The 18298-nt window shown below is 31.1% G+C and overlaps 8 protein-coding genes across 8 annotated transcripts; 4 read left to right on the forward strand and 4 right to left on the reverse strand.

Moving 5' to 3' along the window:
• The first annotated feature begins 1721 nt into the window (after positions 1 to 1721).
• Positions 1722 to 4551, forward strand: LOC139093983 (uncharacterized). Its single transcript, XM_070644854.1, has 4 exons — positions 1722 to 2057; positions 2211 to 2480; positions 2681 to 2702; positions 3966 to 4551. The coding sequence occupies exons 1-4, from the start codon at positions 1901 to 1903 to the stop codon at positions 4213 to 4215; spliced, it is 699 nt and encodes a 232-aa protein (XP_070500955.1). The 5' UTR covers positions 1722 to 1900; the 3' UTR covers positions 4216 to 4551.
• Positions 4552 to 5487: 936 nt separating this feature from the next.
• Positions 5488 to 6896, reverse strand: LOC139093992 (trypsin-1-like). The gene is made up of 4 exons (XM_070644865.1): positions 6464 to 6896; positions 5821 to 6124; positions 5695 to 5750; positions 5488 to 5625 (listed from the first exon to the last, which is right to left on the reverse strand). Exons 1-4 carry the CDS (start codon positions 6894 to 6896, stop codon positions 5543 to 5545), a joined length of 876 nt encoding a protein of 291 aa, XP_070500966.1. The 3' UTR covers positions 5488 to 5542.
• A 1270-nt stretch (positions 6897 to 8166) lies between these two features.
• Positions 8167 to 9713, reverse strand: LOC139094612 (DNA-dependent metalloprotease SPRTN-like). The gene is made up of 2 exons (XM_070645737.1): positions 9438 to 9713; positions 8167 to 9373 (listed from the first exon to the last, which is right to left on the reverse strand). Exons 1-2 carry the CDS (start codon positions 9567 to 9569, stop codon positions 8375 to 8377), a joined length of 1131 nt encoding a protein of 376 aa, XP_070501838.1. The 5' UTR covers positions 9570 to 9713; the 3' UTR covers positions 8167 to 8374.
• A 328-nt stretch (positions 9714 to 10041) lies between these two features.
• LOC139094575 (polyubiquitin-like) lies at positions 10042 to 10903 on the forward strand. Its single transcript, XM_070645679.1, has 2 exons — positions 10042 to 10149; positions 10218 to 10903. The coding sequence occupies exons 1-2, from the start codon at positions 10136 to 10138 to the stop codon at positions 10795 to 10797; spliced, it is 594 nt and encodes a 197-aa protein (XP_070501780.1). The 5' UTR covers positions 10042 to 10135; the 3' UTR covers positions 10798 to 10903.
• Positions 10904 to 11091: 188 nt separating this feature from the next.
• On the forward strand, positions 11092 to 12204 carry LOC139094707 (uncharacterized). Its single transcript, XM_070645854.1, has 2 exons — positions 11092 to 11624; positions 11687 to 12204. Exons 1-2 carry the CDS (start codon positions 11217 to 11219, stop codon positions 12131 to 12133), a joined length of 855 nt encoding a protein of 284 aa, XP_070501955.1. The 5' UTR covers positions 11092 to 11216; the 3' UTR covers positions 12134 to 12204.
• A 153-nt stretch (positions 12205 to 12357) lies between these two features.
• Positions 12358 to 13442, forward strand: LOC139094992 (polyubiquitin-B-like). Its single transcript, XM_070646230.1, has 2 exons — positions 12358 to 12845; positions 12899 to 13442. Exons 1-2 carry the CDS (start codon positions 12459 to 12461, stop codon positions 13301 to 13303), a joined length of 792 nt encoding a protein of 263 aa, XP_070502331.1. The 5' UTR covers positions 12358 to 12458; the 3' UTR covers positions 13304 to 13442.
• Positions 13443 to 14563: 1121 nt separating this feature from the next.
• On the reverse strand, positions 14564 to 16015 carry LOC139094297 (uncharacterized). The gene is made up of 2 exons (XM_070645324.1): positions 15838 to 16015; positions 14564 to 15774 (listed from the first exon to the last, which is right to left on the reverse strand). Exons 1-2 carry the CDS (start codon positions 15852 to 15854, stop codon positions 15087 to 15089), a joined length of 705 nt encoding a protein of 234 aa, XP_070501425.1. The 5' UTR covers positions 15855 to 16015; the 3' UTR covers positions 14564 to 15086.
• A 285-nt stretch (positions 16016 to 16300) lies between these two features.
• On the reverse strand, positions 16301 to 17611 carry eIF4EHP (eukaryotic translation initiation factor 4E homologous protein). The gene is made up of 4 exons (XM_070645448.1): positions 17463 to 17611; positions 17251 to 17356; positions 16696 to 17180; positions 16301 to 16630 (listed from the first exon to the last, which is right to left on the reverse strand). Exons 1-4 carry the CDS (start codon positions 17480 to 17482, stop codon positions 16582 to 16584), a joined length of 660 nt encoding a protein of 219 aa, XP_070501549.1. The 5' UTR covers positions 17483 to 17611; the 3' UTR covers positions 16301 to 16581.
• Between the last annotated feature and the right edge of the window lie 687 nt (positions 17612 to 18298).

An 18298-nucleotide genomic window follows, 5' to 3' on the forward strand; every position in this document is an offset into this window, starting at 1 on the left:
GTATGACATCATTTATGAACGATCGCATTCCTTTCATACCAAATTAAATTAAGCTAATGCACTCAACATAACACATCCTTCTACAAATTCCAATCCTGACTGTCGAAAACAAAAACATTGAAGATATAAATATTTGATTTAAAAATGACGAGCAATGACTGTCAGTACCGTTGAGTTTTTGCTGTCGTTGTTAGCCGCCGGCGTATGCAAACACAGGTTTTTCGTGTATTTGAGCAAGCAAACCGTTTAGCAAATGAAATTTTCATTCAACATTTTTTGAGGTCAAATAATTTCTTTGTAATGCAATGAAAAAAACTTTTGTAATAAAGAAAATGAATTTTCAACAAAGTTTAAAAATGAATGGGAATTGATTTTTAAGAATTTGAAACTTTGTTGATTTATTTTTGAGAACTTTAACCCGACATTGTGATTTCTGCTGTAAATTGTAGATTGAATCAACAAATTAAGTGACATTCAATGTTTAGTGCATGGATTGCTGCATAAATAAGTCCCGTGCGACACAATTTTGGCGGAAGCATCTTCAGCATCATTGCAGTGTCGACATGACAACTTTTTGTCTTGCCGTTAGTGTGGTGCCGTATTAATATTATAGCGTCTTCGCTGTATTCTTCAGGAAAGTTCAAAAATGAGTATTGATGCTTGTATCAAGGTAGGTATTCATTTATGGAACTCCGTGCGGAATATACAAAATCGTTGGACATTATCTGCAATTGTTATAACGTTTTTTCCTCTCTGGATTCTAATAATGTGGTGTCTAAATGGAGCCCACTCCATTTGAGGATCTGAGGTATCAAGCTATGTATAGACGAATCTGTCAGTGCTAATGCAAGGTCTCTGTGTCGAAGTGGTTAGATATCAAACCGGATATCTTTATTACTCTTTTATGAGTACGTGAGTTCGATTCCTACCAGAGACCGATCTCTCAATGATTATATAAAGTGTTGTCGATTGACAAAGTTTTGCTTCTTGCATGAATTGCAGACAGCAGCCACCCATTCATTCTAAAGGATATATGTGTCTGTAGATGATAACTGTCTCATACAATGGATTTTGAGATATCTTAGACACTCAATCAAAAATTCCAGAATCCGTAGGACACCCTTAAAACTCATCGAAAACAAGGAATACATCCAAAAATCGAAATCTTAGCATGAATGATTATGTGTGACAGTATCAGCTGGTGACCCTTAAATTTGTCCCCATTTTTTTTTTTAAAAATAACATTATAAAGTTGAATATCCCCCCATAAATCCAGCCTAAAAAGTTTACAATAAACCATGCGTTGTCATCAATTTCATCAATCATTTAAGACGTGACAGCATGAACCGAAAAGAGAGAGAAAAAAAAAAGTTTTATGTCAATTCATAAGAAATATGATAATTTCATGCAATCAAAATGAGCAAGAAATGAAAGGAATAAAAAATTCGAGAATGCCTTGACGACGCCTCTATCATTGATCAATGACCAGAAAACCTTACTACAATACAAATATTTTAATTTAAAAAACCAAATTGTTTCTATGAATGAAAAATTATGAGACAAAAAAAAGCTCTCATTTTCATGTTCAGAAGGAACTAATTACGTCATATTGAGTTCAACACTAATACATTCACATACTCATCGTCATCATCATCGTAACTGGAAAGGAAATTTTTCCTATATAAGACGATATCATTCGACATTGTGATTCAGACAGTAATTCAACAAGTTACAGTGTGTATCGTAGCATAGAGAATATATACAATTTTTATATTTTGGTTCCACATATAAAGTCACAATCAAGTGAACTTGATTAAATTGATTTAAAAAAGGAGTAAAGTAGCACTGATTTATTTTTTGGCAGTTTTACGTCGTGTACATAAAAATATTTTTGTTAAACATGAAAATGACTAGAAGTGAAGTTGTGTATTTACTCTTGGGAGTCTTGTGCATTATTCAAATATCAAATGCAGCACCAATTTCTGATGTACGCGATGGAAATAGTATTGTTGATGAAATCATAATGAAATTGAAGCAATTGAGACAACAGAGCGAAGGTAAAATGACAATTGTACAGTCATGAAGCTTTTTGTTACTGTAAATGTGTAATGTGTCGTGTATCCTCTGGTGATGGTTGATTGTACGGTGCTGGAAAAGTTCATGAGAATAAGACAAATCAAATTTATGAAAATTGAAAATTATTAAAACAGGACCTGGCATGACTGAATCACAAATGACATATGAGAACTTTAATAGAAATAGCAACAATGGACATCCAGAGGAAATCACGCGAGTTCATCGAACTTTGGACAATTTGGGCGGTGGTTACTTATTAAAAAGAGCAAATCTTGATTCCTTAGGTGGCGGATACTTGTTAAAGAGAAGTTCCAATCTCGACTCATTAGGTGGGGGATATTTACTTAAAAGAGCTGTAGGTACAACAGGAACACTTGATAGTTTAGGCGGTGGATACTTGCTATAAATTCAATGACATATCTTCTCGTACATTAACCAAAACAAGGAATGTGAATAATGATCTTACTGTGGATACATACGCAAATTAAATTAAATAAATTATAGCAAATTTCGAAAAATTATTTTTTTTTACTTCCGATTCCTTTAACATAAATTATAATTAGATTTTTTTTCTTAATCTTAAATATTTTGTGCCTCCCAAAAGCTGTGAAAAATCATGGAAGAAGGTAATGTTTATTATGGCTGAATAATTTAAGGATATTTTTTTTTTCGGAAGTTATTCTTGTGTAAAAGAATTTAATTTTATTTTGGTTCTTTGTGAAAAAAATATTGTAAGATAAGTCTTTATGTCTGTAAGGATATACAATGAGAAAAGGAATTAAGGCTGTGATGCAAAAACTATGGGTCAAATTGTTCATTATGAAATTTGAGGAAATTGAACATTTGTTGGATCCATGATGAAAGAAAACGTCAGTAAAGGGATCTAAGTGGGTGTGCAGCAGGATGCTACACTTAAAGCTAGTGATACTATTCCTCCTATACTTTTAGTGATACTATAGTGATACTAGTCCATTCAGGATATCAGTGGATAGTTACTAATGTATGAGTCCACAAAATTACACTCCAAATAGTCAATGTTTACTTGATGACTAGTTCTATTGTATTTTTGTCTACTTGAGATGGAGGTATTTGGAAATTCAATCATCTGAAAAAATATCTCAAAGCTTTCCCGACAGACTTTCAAGAAAAATCTCAAACCTGATTCCAAATTTATAAAAAAATTGAAAATTTCTTCTTTAATATAACAAAAAATGTAAATTTCTTACCGATCCCGACTAGCACAATGTAGTCACTAGGGCACTGATCCGCTCCTTTGTTGACAGTACGTTGAAAAGATGCACTCCCGAGCAACACAAATGAAAAGGTATCGATATGGATCCTTTGACTCTCCGTTAAGATTACATTTATTAACTAGTCGTATCTATTTAGTTTCTCCATTCAGACGGCTTTCATTTGGTGTTAATAAATGTGTATGCAATGAAGACTTAAAGGATCTGTTACGAAATTTTTTTCATTTATGTCGCTCGGGTTTGTTGGCATCGTTTCCACTATTTCTGACCCATTTAACACTCGGAAATATTTCACGTTAAATAAGCATATAACCAGTAATACTAGACTTGCAATCATATATATCCAAGTTCTAAACATCATTAGTGTCTGAACATCAAAACTTCAATTTTATCAATGAAATCTAACCGTATCAAATTCTAATCATGTCAGTCCATAAAAGACATCATGACATGTGCTATAGAAACTGCAAGACGTCGTTACCATAGTTTTAACTATTATTTTTGCACACTCACAGCCACAACATCTTGTCTGAATGCTTTTCTCAATTCATTCAATTTAAAAGTTTATAAAGTCACGCACAATTTTTTTTATTATTAAAAAAAAAACTGAATAAAATTTATTAAAATCATTTCTAACAGCGGACGCCTTGCATTATCAAAGAAAGGACAGTTAGATGCAGATCACCGAGCATTATTGTACAACATCTATAATCATCCTTACGGTGCACATCTTATGGAACAACCTAAGCGCAACTTTGATGAGATTGATCGCCTCAGTGACTTTGAAAAGAGAAATTTTGACGAAATTGATCGAATGGGAAGCCTTTATGATTTCAAAAAGAGAAACTTTGATGAAATTGACAGAATGGGCGCTCTTACAGACTTTTAACGGCGATGACGATAAATAAAGATTGAAGCTTACGGAAAATGATTGAAAATAAAAAGCATTTGCAATTTTTGAAAAAATACTCATCCCTGCTTTTCAATCTTCGATGTGCTTTAACTAATTTTGACTATAATTTTTTCATTTTAAAAACAAAAAAAAAATCTATGATGAATGATATTTAAGGATAGACTCAAGAATGAATAAATATATGGAATGAGACCACAGAAATTCACTTAATGCTAATTTGGATAAATATTAAATATCATATATCAAGTAAATTTAATTAATGTGTATTTTTGGACAAAATAATTAAATAAAATCAACCAAAAGAAGATCTTATGCCTTGTGACTTTTGATTTGAATTCTTTGATAGGTAACTGTAATTTATCACACAGCAGCTTCCACACAGTTTGATTGAGGAAGAACAATTTAACTTCAGATGCTCATTTTCTATAAATATAAGTCTATTTGAAGACTCCAAAAAAATGAATGTTTTCGATCTATCTGCATATATCTACCTATCTTTGCCCATTTGATGCCATATTTTAAATATGTTGTAATCACTTCTAAGACTTGTAAATGAAGGAACTTAAAAATATGATGTTTATTGTTTGAAGATTGAAAACAAAGTAAACTTTTGTATGAAAAAGGGGTTTTCAACTATGTACAATAAATATTATTCAAATCTCAAATGAACGTAATAACGGTTATAACGGCATTTATGAACATTGTCCTGAGACTAACCAATTTGCTTCCTTCTGTTTTAGAATTATGAACCGAAATGTTCCCTGTTTTTTAAAGCTTAATGAAAGGCTTTAATTCATTTTATTTTGAAAGAATAATATAGAATTTCATAGAAAATTCCCGAAAAATTTGAGACCCATTGTAGTAAAAACCGTTAAAATTTCAAAATTTTTTGAAAAATTCATTCAATTTTCAATCAAAACTTAAATTTTAAAGATTTAAAAATCCCTAAATCTGAACAGAATGTGTGCCAGACAAACTTCAATCTTTGTGGTATTCATAGACATTAATATCAATTTGTGTACAAAACTCACACGTCAACAAAGTTGTAGAAAATTGAAATTATTAAGCTCCATGTCTTCAATGTAAATAACTTCTCATTTATAACAGTTGTAAACTTTTCAACCATCATTAGTGATGTAGCATTTTTTCTTGTTCATAGAACTTAGTATGTTTCTAGATTCTTAAAAGCTTCTTCATGACGTACATGAGGCAGAAGTGAATTAAGGAAATTTTTGTTATATCACAGACGAAACTTTTTATTATTAAGTACTAAATTATCACAGAGTTTTTTTTGTTGCTGATATCACAGTTTAGTTTGTTCTTGAATCCATTCAGTGTATTGTGTTACTTTAGTGTAAATGCCCGGCAAACCATTTCTTCCGCAACCTTTAGTTTAATTGAAAAGGAAATTTTATTGTGATTTTTTTTATGATTCATCATGTTAATAGAAATTACCGATTCCATTGGACACAACAGCAATTAAAGCTCCTGTTTTAATGTCAACAAGTGGTCTGTTTATATAAACAATATGCTTTAATTAACACATACAATAAGAAATAAAAAAAGAAAAACAATTCATACCCTCCAGAATCGGAATAACATGCATCAATACTCGCACCATTTCTTCCGCCCGCACAAATTTGTCGATTCGATAATGTGAATGTTTTACCTAAGCTTGCATAACTCGTTTGACATTCATCATTTGTCCATAGTGGGACATTTGCTGATTGTAATGTTTTTGGCTTCTCACCAATCGAAAAATCTTCATGTGTCATTCCGAATCCACTTACGATTCCTAGATTTGAGATATTAATGTCCTTTGTCTCAATACATACGGGCTTGATGTAATCACTGAATTTTATTGATTTCTTTAGTTCTAATAAGGCTGTGAAAGAAAGGTTTTCATTAGTAGTTTTGAAAAGGGACTATTTCTAGTTAGGGATTGTCAACAAGTGACGTCTATCAAGTTTTAAAGATTCCAGACTACTTTGATTGTACTAAGACACTCTAGACTAGTGATGGACAACCTGTGTGCCACGACACATTGGAAATATCATGAACCGTATGCCGAGTGCGGTTTCGGTCAAGGCTTATCACCAAGGTGTGTCGTGAAAAATTCAATGTTGCCCACAACTGCCCTAAACACTCAAAATTAGGAAGGAAGCTAGAAATCCAATTTGCAGATAGACATCATTTGCGTATAAACCCTTAACTAACTCCATACCGATGTCACTATCTGATTTCTTTCCACAAACGTAATCAGGATGTACGATAATCTTATCCACAATCACTTCACTTGCCATGCCAGCATCAATTTCATTTTGCTCAATCTTTTGTATCTCTGAGGTTTCATGGATGCCGACATAAACTCTCATCTGATTTGGTAGCGTAAATTTATTCTTATTATTGCAGATACAATGTGCGGCAGTGACAATGAATCTTTCGTTAAGTATGGAAGATCCACAAAATATATTTCCACCACTTCTGGTTAACACAGCTAGATATGATGCCTGTTCCTTTAATGCATTATGTCCACCGACAATTCTTGCATTACGATAATTTAATCTTTCTGGCTTATAGCATGGATAATTGCTAAGATTTAATTCACTAACAGCTAGCGTCACCGCAAATTGCAGGAAAATTATCCATCGCGCCATTTTTTTGTGTTTCACTCAAATCGATGTGATTTGATACAAGTTGCAAGACGACTAATGTTCCGCATTTTCAAACGGTATGTTATATATAATGTTGTGTATACACCTCATTCAGTAATAACCTTCATATGCTTATCAGTCGCACTGTTCCTCTATTTTTATTTTTAAAACGTGATGTGTGAAAATATTAAGTGTCGCTATTTTCATATCCATGATTTTGACAATGAAATTTTATTTTTGGTGTTTACTTAACTGATAATGGATTCCTTTCACTTTGGTCTTCAGTCATTATCATTGAACTTATTTGAACTGTTGGATATTGAAACTCTTTTTTTGTTAGACTTTATGGTCAACATTGAAATTTACAGGTGATAATTGATAATGTGCAAATTGTAATTGAGGATTTTGATGTAATAGTTATGTCAAGGAAGTTAATTTGTGATTCTTTGACTGATAATTTCTAAAAATTCCGTTAAATATTTTTTTTGAAATTCCATTTCAAACTGACAATTTCAAATATTTTTTGACCGTTAAAAAATAAATCGACTTCAAAATCTGACAAACTGCCAAAAGCACTAAACAAAATTCATTCCGGAAGCTCATAACTTTATCAAAGTAGATCTATTGTTTATTTCCATGTTCCGTTTTTGCCGGCAAATAAAAAATGTTAATTATGAAATTTTCCTGCTTTGTTACTAAGCATACCTCTAACAATTTACAATGCGGGTATGATTCAAAGCTTTCAAGAACTAGACAATATCAAGGAAATCAAGAAAGGTTTAGAATTATCAATAGACAAGATGAATCATCATGTATGAAAGGGAAACGATTATTTCGTCATCCATTTCCGCATAATTATTTTTAAATAACTTTCTTCTAAACTTCATGCCGCTATACACACACTTTTCAGCATTGATCTTGAATAGTCATTCTGATGGTAGCGGTAAAAATAAACAATAGACTGTGCTAAAATTACTCGAACAATGAACTAGGAAATGGAAGTTGTAGACATAATATTATTTAAATATTTTTATATACATTTATTAAAATAAATTATTTTTATGGCGATCGTTCAGTGGAAGTTCTGTCGAAAAGTATCCTCCAAAATGGTGATGGCTGTGGTCTACATCTTTTGCAATATAAATCCTCTTCGATGTTGTAATATGTTAAGGGATGATATGAGAAGTATTCTGGATTTTTATAGACACATGCTTCATCCTTTCCTACTTGATCGCCGATTACTTCATTGCTACAATAGCTGATAAATGCATTTGGCTTAACTTGACTTGGCTTTTCGAATTTAAAACACCATTCTTCAGGTTCTTCGTAATTTTCTATTGGCATCTTTATTGATTTTGGAATGTCTACTATTCGTAACATGTCGTTCTTACAGAAATGGCAAAAATGACGAATTATCTTCATACTTAAAATTTTGAACAGATTTTTTTTTAACAAAAAATAAATGTTAACTATGATTAAATTTATCGTCTAACTGAAGGTGAATATTGAACTTGTGGCTGATATCCCATACAAACATCAAAGTGAGCAGCCATACGACTTATCATGATGACATTTAAGCAAAATGGACATACATTCTCGTTTACTGATAAATTTAATGTAATAAATTTTTGTAGATACGTTGAAGATTGATCTACGATATTATATTGGCTATCGTCCAGGTCTATGACGTCACAAAGATTCTTAACAACTGGGCTTTCGTTGTCTGCTGTCAAATCAACTTGCTCTCGAATTGGGTTTTTGACAACTTGATGGACTTTGGCAGTTACTTTGTTTCGAATGTCTTCAGCTTGCGGATTCATATAACTTGGACTTCGAATATACTTAATATCAACTTCATCGGACGAGATTCTTTGTCGGATTTCAAAGATTTTGAAAAATGTTCCTGTACATTTTGTATGATGCAATTGCCAAAATATCATACTTTCATTTGGCATTATTGGACTGCGAATTATGCCTCGAAATGGAGAATAATTTTGACAAATTCCTGTACAGAACCACCATTGCTTTGGATAATCTTCTTCGTCTTGAATGTATGTGAATTTATGATTAACAGAAATACATGTAAATAGTCGATCATTGAGATAATGCATTATGTTACGAAAATTATCATCATGCTTGCTTATTGAAATTTTACCGGCTGATACTTTATTAAGAAAAAGATGAATCAAAATATGAAGAATTATTGAAATTTGCTGTATTCTTGGCCGTGTTAAAGATGACCGATTGATGAGGATTACTTTAGACTTTTCTAATATTTTAAAAGCAGAACCGTCACAAATAGCATGATTTAAATCATAATAAATCTTAAATTCAGGATCAATCTCGTCGCCGAAAAACTTTTTCTTCAACTTGTTGAATATCATATCAATATCTGGCTTAATATCTACTTCTTTCCATTCTCTTGGATTTTCCATATCTATCCAAATGTTAAGTTCCTCATTGTAGTATTCAGTTCCTCTCTATTAAAAGAAACAAATTCGATTAGAAATTATAAAAACATTACAGGATTATAAAAAAGCTTACATTAGCTTCATCGTCTTCTGAATCATCTAAGACAATGACTTGTGGCGAACTTGGAGGCACAAAAATGATGCTTTTATTAGATTCTTGCTCAGAAAAACTGCTTGATTTTTTGATATTATTAATCCGGTTCATTTTCACAATATTTATTTGTCGGTTTTGGCTCAAAAACAATTCAAATTGGAATCCTTTATTTAAAATTATTGATTCCGTTAATTTAAAAACTCTTATGACTACACAGATTTTATATTTGTTTAACTAAACTACTTTTTTTTACAATTTTTTTTATGTTTCGTTGTGTTTACAATTTTGTGAGGTTATGTATTTTGTTCGTTATTTTTTGAAAATTTTCAAGGAATTGTATGGTTCCTTTGTCGATTGAGAAAAATATCGATTTTATACTTTATTTATCATTTTAATGCTACAATCGAATCACGTTTATAACTATCTGAAAGGATATATTGTAATGGCTATAACAGTTTTGCAGGATTATTGTTCATTTGATAGATAACTTTATTTGAATTTTAAAACCATATAAGTTCTAAAGGAATTGTAAAGATTTAATGTTTAATCCGGAATTCTTCTAAGAAATTCCTCATTCCAAATCCGGATCTCACAGAGAATAGACGTATTTCTGACATAGAAGAACAATTAACAGCTTTAGACTATTTAACTGACAAAAAAAAAAAAAGTTGAGCAACATGTCTGCATACGAGTAAATTAAAACATAATTTTTTGTTAATTAAAATACTTTATTGATGATTTAATTTTTAATTTTAATAGAGATGATAAAATGTCTGAAGATACCACATCAATGTCTAATTCTGACGATGAAAAGACTGTATGTGGTGATCAATCTGATGGTGGTATTTTCGAATCTAGCAGTACCGAAACCCTCGATGAAATCTCGATAGTTGATATTAGTATCAACATCTTGAATGATGAGGGAATAGATATGGCAGCTGAATTTCCAAGTTCCTCAACAGTTGAAGAAATATTAAAAACAGTTGAAAATCAATCTTTTGATGATTATGATTTGGAGTATAACGGTCAAATATTGCCTAGAAACAAAGCATTATGTGATATAGGCATAAATAAGAATGATAATGTTAAAGTTGTTGAAAGAAAGACAAAGATTTTTGTCAAAGACGACCGTAATGGCTACAAAAATGCTGTAGATATTCAATTATCAGCAACTGTAAAAGATTTGAAGGAAAAGCTTCGCAATTCCTATCAAAATACAGAACAAAATTTGCGAATCACTTATAATGGAAGTGAATTAGCTGATAGCAAAACTCTTCGTAGCTATAATATCCAAAAGAATTCCGAATTGGTAACTACAAGTCGCTGCTATGGAGGATAAATATTTGAATTATTTAATATTAATTATATGATAAGATACTTGTACTGCATTTAATATGTAAAATTTAAGCATGAATGAATAAACATTTCTTTACAAACTAATAAAACATATTTCTTATTCAGTTCTTTCGTTTTCAGCCTCATTCGAGCTATTTACAATCAGTAGTATTTAGTCTATAGTAAAGAAAAATTCCATTTTGAAGTTAACCGTTTTTAACGGTCAAAATTAATTTGAAATTTATGCGTTTTTTTAGTTAGTTTTAAAGATTTTTTTGAGAAAAACGTGTTTAAAAACTATAGATAAAATTAAGTGAATTAAAATATTTATACACCATTTAATTGTCTAATTCATAATTCACAATCAGTATAACTATCTATTATACATTCTAGATTAACTTTATTGTGACTTACCTAATAGAAATGGATGTAATTAAGGATTTCCCAATTTATGTTGCCAAAAAAATTAAACATGAAACTGTTGATGATCTAATAAGGCAGTTTAAAGGATTGCAAGCTAACTGCTATGATTTGATGATAAATCGTGTTGTTATTCCCCGAGACAAAAAGTTAAAAGAAATTGAAAAAGATGGGAATGCAGACTGGAGATTCCATGAACGTGAAGTAAAATTCATTGTTCGTACTGAGAATGGATCATCAATTTCTGTTGAGTTTGGTCTGTGCAAGACAATTAAGTCACTCAAAGACTATTTGTATGATGTCAAGAAAGTTTCAATTGATCAGCGACAAATGACTTTCAATGGACAAGAATTAAACGATGAAATGATACTTAATGACTGCGAGATTATTAATGACTCAGTTGTATGCATGGTAAGCAGTTGCATTTGCAAATAGTTTAATAAAAATATTTCATTAATTATTTTCTGTTGTAGAATAAGAAGAATGGCATGTCAATTGATATTGACATAAATAATGTCATAGAAAAATTCGATGAAAATACGATTGTCTCTGATGTCATTAAGTTCCGCAAGCCATCCAATGCAGAGAATTATGATTTAGTGATTGATGGAAAAATTGTTCCTCGAAATATGACTTTGCAAGAAGCAAACATTTCCCAACAGTCAAAATTGAAATTTCAAGAACGTAACATCACATTTAGAGTACGTTTGTGCAATGGATCGCGTATTCGAGTTGACATGCCTCCTTCAAAGTCAATTTTGAATCTAAAAGAGCATTTAAATACTGTTGAAAAATTTCCTGTTTGTCAACAACGTATATCCTTTAATGGAAAGGACCTTACCGATGATTTAACGCTTCATGACTGTGGAATTAAAGATGACTCGGATGTTTACTTGCTAGGACGCTTGTATGGAGGATAAATTAGTTTTAATGATATATTTATTTGTATTTAGAGAATGATGTATTAAAAACTAGGAATGATTAAATAAACATTGACATTGACAATTCAGGTAAACGTGTTGATACTTCTTAAATTTTGAATTACAATCCTTGACTTTATAACGGTCAAAATAAATTTGAATTTTTAAATTGAACTAAAAAAATTTATGAAAAACTGTGGGCACTAAAATTAGGTAAATTAAGGCATTTCAAACGTTTAATATACACTAATTCAGCAGCATAACCATCGCACAACCTATCCAGATCTGTTAAATTGAGCTAATCGTCATCGCTTACTCTAGAAAAATGTTTGACGGAGAGTTTTTAATTGGAGCAAAATTTGATAAAAATGCATCTGTTGCGGATTTTATTAAGCAATATAAAGGTTCTCAGGCTGATTGTTTTGACTTGATTGTCAATAATAAAGTTATTCCAAAACATTTTGAAATGCGTACGGCTATAGAAATGAATTTCAGGGAACGTCAAGTGGAATTTTATGTTTATCTTGAAGATGAATCAACAATTGCAGTCAAATTTGGTCTTTCTAAGACGATTAAGTCAGTCAAGGATTATTTGCATGATGTTAAGAAAGTTGATGTTGATCAACATCGAATGACACTTAATGGAAAAAGTCTAAATGATGAAGCAACACTTAATGACTGTAAAGTCGTTAATGGATCTGTGCTGGTTTTGGTAAGCTACATGATGCAGTGATACACGATATTTGATACTTCAATGATTTACAGGAACCCATACAGGATGGAACGGATATGACTGTCTACGATTTGATCAAAATTTGGAAGAACTCGGATGCTGATTACTATGATTTAGTCGCAGATGGAAAAGTTGTTGGACGACATAAAACACTACTTAGAGCCAACATTTACAGAAAATCAAAACTGGAACTGCAAGAACGAATGATATCATTTAAAGTTAATTTAATTAATTATCCACCAATTCGAATTAACTTCCTGCCTTCAAAGACAATTTTGGAACTTAAAGAACATTTAAGTACTGTAGAGTTTATTCCAGTTAGTGATCAAGTCTTGGTATTGGATACACTAGTCCTGGATGATGACTTGTCTCTTCAGGACTACGAAATCAAAAATGAATCGGAAATTTTGTTGATCATTCGTTTGCACGGAGGATAAACATGATGTGTGATTAATTCAAAGAATGTACTTATATAAACTAGTGGTAATTGACAGTTCCTTTAGTAATTCATGAACTCATTAGCGTTTTTCTCAAAAATTAATTAATTTACAAAATTAGATTCATTAGAAATGATAAAAAAAAATTATCGAAATTAATATCCAACAATGTAATATTGATTCTTAATAAATTCTCGACAGTTATCATTTAGTGACTGACAAAGGATGTCCGAAAAAAATTTAATATATTATGTAAAAATAAATCTGAGTATATTTAAGTATGTTGGTTTTGCATCATTCACAATTGACAAAAATAATCAGGTTTACATAACATTATTTGACATAATTTGTTATGCTGCACCAACATGCTTTGGATTATTCATCATATATAATTCATGGATGCATAATGACATGACAGTCGATGAGAATTTTTTGATAAATTTTGGAAATTTAATATCAGCAAATGCAGCAGTTCTGATCGCATTAATTAGCATGTTATTATATTTTGTTAATTATAAAGAACTTTGGGGTTTGGTGATGCTACTTAACAAGGTTGATGTTCAGGTATAGACAACTTAAGTGAATTTTAATAGGAATCTAAAATTGTTGTCTCTTTAAGCTGACTTCTTTGGGTCTGGAACTTAATCACATGTACGTCATGACATTCTTTTCTATAATCAATGCTGCAAATATTCTTTTGGTTCTGGTGCCTCTTAATGTAGCCATGAATCGTGTTAACATGTCGTGGTCAAACATATTAATCTACAATTATTCAGGGCTGTATTACTCATTAGCCATGTGTGGAGTGTCTTCTATGGTTCTATCCTTTTCAATTAGATCCAAAAATATATTGGATGCCATGAAGTAAGATCAAGTTACTTCCAATTGTGCAACTTTTAATCCATTTTTCTTTGTAGACTTAATTTTTGTTTTCTGGATGATCAAAACTCGTTTCAAGTTAGAGATTACAAAAAGGAGGAACAAGTTATTGTGAAGATTAGTCAAATTTATCATGATCTTCATAAATCCCTTGAGAAATCGAGTTATGTCGGTGGATTTATTAGCTTATTTGGATATTTCTTGTGCTTTATATTCTCAATTTACACGGCATTTATATGCTACAAAGGATTTAGTACTACAAGCAGTGAAATGCATGAAAAAGCAATATTTACAATTATTTGGTTCCTGTATCTCATATTCTTTCCAGTAATCATCACGATACTATGCGAAAATGTGGAACTAAATGTAATTAAGCATTGCTTTTTGTTAAAATTTAATTTTATTAATTACATTTTTTTAGACAAGTCAAATGATGAAACTCTTAAAAATCATATCCAAAAGATCCAGTAAAAATTTAGAGAGTAAAACGTTGACATTAATGGAATTAATCAAGTGGTGTCCATTAAAATTTTCATGCTACCTTTTTGATTTTGATATAAAGCAGGCATGTTCGTTGCTCGAAGCATCTTCAACATATATTGTGTTTCTGATACAGTTCGATATTGCAATGGGATTCAATATTTTCCAAAGTGATACAAATGCGTAATTAATTCGAATTTTAACGATTTTTAAAAATTTGAAAAAAATAAAAATAAACTGAACTGAGATGAAATGAATTACTGAACGAATTTTTAAATTTCAATTGTTCGGTTAAATTCTCATTAATTATTTTAACATACCTACAATATACACTTTAAATTCATTAATATTGTCTCATAAAGTCAGTCAGTTTTGTAAATAAAAAAGTGCTTTGGCACTTAAGATATGCAATTTAACATAATAATTAATAATTTCCAATCATACATCCACCACGCAAGCGATAGACCATTTCCAAAGTAGATCCATTGCGAATATTGTACGAGACAATAGTTCTTGTATTTTCTAGTTCATTACTTTGGAACAGCAATCTTTGTTGATGAACCGGAACCTGATCAGTATAGAAAAATTGTTCCTTAATTGCCAAAATTGTGTTTGATGAACGAATTTGAATTGTGGATGTACGTCCATCAACTCGACGGATGAAAATTTGCATTTCCCGTTCAACTAATCTTAATTTGGTTCCACTAGTGATTCCAGCATCTCTCAACGTAATCGTTCTAGGCAAAATACGTCCATCAATTTTCAAGTCATAGTCATCCGCATTAAAATCATCGCCAATTGATCTGGAAATTACATCAGATACAGTCATTGTCTTTTCAAATGTCACAGAATTCTTTTCATCATTGTCATTAATAATCATAAGATCCATTTCGTCTCTTAATGCTGATTCCAAGTCATCGTCAGTTAAATTCAAATCCTCAACATCATCAGTAATTGTCACGTAATCATCACTGATTGAACTGTCACCTTCGGAGATCGATGATGTACGTGAGCTTGAGGAACTAGAAGATTCATTTGAATTATATCCAGAGTCTGTTGGATTTTCAGTGTTATCATCAGCAACAGTTGTTTCTTGGTCTTGATCTAGTTGTCTGTTGGAATTGAAGGAATTTAAAATATCATATTGGAATCAAATAAGAGATTAATGCACTCACACATCTTCAGATTCCATATCGCTTGATTTTAAATGTCAATTTTATGTCAATTTCTATGTTGTCACACTTTGCTGATTAACAGAACAACTTTTAATGCTCCTTAATACTTAAATGTTGCTAATCGAACTGCTGCTATGCTTTAAATCAATTAATTTTGTCGGCGATCTACTCGCAATTCACACAAACACATTGATAAATTGTAATAATATTAGTTCATACATGATGCAAATGTAAACATAAATGAGAAATTAAACAAAGGAAGCAATATGATTCCTCAAGCCGACAGACTTAATTGCGAAATATTGTTTATTCCATTGATGAATTTCTCAGCATTGACTCGTAAGCATAAGAATTATTATTTCATCTCAGTTTTTAACGGTTTAATAGAAAACAAATTTTCAAAAAAAGTCTGGAATTTGAATTTTTGAAAACCGTTAAAAAAAGAGACAAGAACTAGTGTGAATTTCTTGTCGAATGTAACTTTTCAAATCATTCTTTATTTTTAGAATAAGAATAAAACAAAAAATAATGTTAAACTGCATTAGAAAAACTATCCACATGACATTTTCTCAGTTCATGTTGGATTGCTGTCTTCCTCCTCTCAATATTCCGTTTTGAGTTTGTATGTAGTAGAAACTTATGTGAAAAAGATGTCCAGATAATCATTGGGCTAAATTTGTTTTTTTTTCCATTACATTTTTTACGCAGCAATTTGCCGTAATTAATTATGGGGAGTAATAGACTTTAATCATCTTTTGGATTTTGAGATTTGTTCATCAATACTTTAGTTGCCCTGAAAATATCAAAAAGAAAGCCATTAGTACTAAATACAAAGTATTAAGATATGAGGATGCTTACTTTAAAGAGTCTGAATGTGGCTTGTACTCAATAGGAAAATTGGCAGGAAGATTGAGAATTCGTTTGAGCACGTCCCTTATTCGATTTGTACTACCAACATCTGTAGCCGTTCGATTCCAGACCGATAACAAATCCTCCGGATACTGAGTTGATAAAACTATGCCACATATTTCAGGTCCAACGAGAAATTGTTCACCCAACATTGCCATACAGACATTTTCCCATGCTCGATTCACCTTATTCTTTCTCAATCGAAGAATCCATTTACCACCTTTTATGTTTTCAGGATCTTCCCACATTGGTTTAATGCCTGCCTTAAATAGATGAAGCTTGCGATAAGGCTTTAATTCTGTTGGTCTTAATAAATGACAATAAAGACTCCACCATTGCTCAACTGACGCACAACGACCGATAAAATGAAGTGATTTAGAATACTCAGATGCTCGATGGCTGCCCTTCCTTGCATACCAGAGATTATAGCAATGCTATTAATAAAGGAAAATTTTAATTTGTTGGCTATACAGTCGTCATATCATATAGATGAAAAAAACTTACTTGTAATTTGTGATCACCTACAGGAATCTCGATTGGTGGCAATTTGCTTTCATCAAAATCAACATTATAGTCTTCATCGTCAGAATCGCTTTCGTATTGTTTAATTCTAATAATTACATACAGTCAAAAATTAAATTTTTATATCAATTTTATAACCAAAACAGCAATTCTTTAAACTTGAATTTTTGTTGATTATCCATTAAAACACTTACGCATCATATTTTGTGGACATTGTTTATGTGCTTTGTAAAGTTTTATACAAAAAATTTATTTATATCACAGTTTTTCCTAGAGAATATAGAATTTTTAAGCTTTTTTGTTTCTCTGAATTTTCTGTACTTTTGTTTTTGAAATAACGTTGAACGCCCCTTGACTTTAGTACAATTTTGAATATTTTTTGACCGTTTTTTAGTACACAATTCGTTCATGCAATTCGTCCACATGATAGATAGCTTCTTGGCAGATAACTTAGTAAATGTGTTGCAACAATGTGAATGACATGCTACATGCATTTATTAATACTCAATATCTCTCAATAGTATTAGTGAAATGAAGCAATGTCACATTAAGAAGAATAATTTGAGCAATTTAATTATTTATTACTTAAAAGAGCATTTAGTGATGAGTAGTCCAAGAATCCAATTTACACAACACTCACCAGTTGCTGTAAGTAATTTTGCAACCATGCATTAAAATACCCATATGATTTTCAAATTTAAAATATTTTCGACCGTTAATTTTTTTTGGTCTTTAAAATTTCCCACGTGGTTTGCATTTTTAACGGATTTTTATCTTTAATGAGTTTTTATCAGTTTCGGATATGATAGCTTAATATTAGGGATGGATTGATGTTTATGTATCCTTTGTTAGATGTAAAAGTACTAGCAGAATGAGAAGTTTGAGGATTTTCGGGGAAATTTTCGATTATTTCTAGTTTTGGTCTTTAAGTATGGCTATAAAAGGCAACTAGGATATGAGATAAGGCACGCAAATTGATATGAGACAAGGAATGCAGTTGTTTGCTAATATTTTCAAAAAAATTAGTCAT

This window comes from Chironomus tepperi, unplaced genomic scaffold (genome assembly GCF_022539635.2).
Source record: "Chironomus tepperi strain 1889 unplaced genomic scaffold, CSIRO-AGI_Ctep_v1 contig_33, whole genome shotgun sequence".
Taxonomy (NCBI): domain Eukaryota; kingdom Metazoa; phylum Arthropoda; class Insecta; order Diptera; family Chironomidae; genus Chironomus; species Chironomus tepperi.

Coding starts and splice junctions, on each gene's coding strand:
- LOC139094707 (XM_070645854.1), top strand. CDS start 11,217: ATGGATGTAATTAAGGATTTCCCAATTTATGTTGCCAAAAAAATTAAA. Junction 11,625..11,686: donor ATGACTCAGTTGTATGCATG/GTAAGCAGTTGC, acceptor TTTCTGTTGTAG/AATAAGAAGAATGGCATGTC.
- LOC139093992 (XM_070644865.1), bottom strand. CDS start 6,896: ATGGCGCGATGGATAATTTTCCTGCAATTTGCGGTGACGCTAGCTGTT. Junction 6,125..6,463: donor GAAATCAGATAGTGACATCG/GTATGGAGTTAG, acceptor TTTCTTTCACAG/CCTTATTAGAACTAAAGAAA. Junction 5,626..5,694: donor TGTTGTGTCCAATGGAATCG/GTAATTTCTATT, acceptor ATTAAACTAAAG/GTTGCGGAAGAAATGGTTTG.
- LOC139093983 (XM_070644854.1), top strand. CDS start 1,901: ATGAAAATGACTAGAAGTGAAGTTGTGTATTTACTCTTGGGAGTCTTG. Junction 2,058..2,210: donor ATTGAGACAACAGAGCGAAG/GTAAAATGACAA, acceptor TTATTAAAACAG/GACCTGGCATGACTGAATCA. Junction 2,703..3,965: donor GTGAAAAATCATGGAAGAAG/GTAATGTTTATT, acceptor CATTTCTAACAG/CGGACGCCTTGCATTATCAA.
- eIF4EHP (XM_070645448.1), bottom strand. CDS start 17,482: ATGTCCACAAAATATGATGC. Junction 17,357..17,462: donor ATGTCCACAAAATATGATGC/GTAAGTGTTTTA, acceptor TGTAATTATTAG/AATTAAACAATACGAAAGCG. Junction 17,181..17,250: donor TAGGTGATCACAAATTACAA/GTAAGTTTTTTT, acceptor CTTTATTAATAG/CATTGCTATAATCTCTGGTA.
- LOC139094612 (XM_070645737.1), bottom strand. CDS start 9,569: ATGAACCGGATTAATAATATCAAAAAATCAAGCAGTTTTTCTGAGCAA. Junction 9,374..9,437: donor CAGAAGACGATGAAGCTAAT/GTAAGCTTTTTT, acceptor TTCTTTTAATAG/AGAGGAACTGAATACTACAA.
- LOC139094992 (XM_070646230.1), top strand. CDS start 12,459: ATGTTTGACGGAGAGTTTTTAATTGGAGCAAAATTTGATAAAAATGCA. Junction 12,846..12,898: donor ATGGATCTGTGCTGGTTTTG/GTAAGCTACATG, acceptor AATGATTTACAG/GAACCCATACAGGATGGAAC.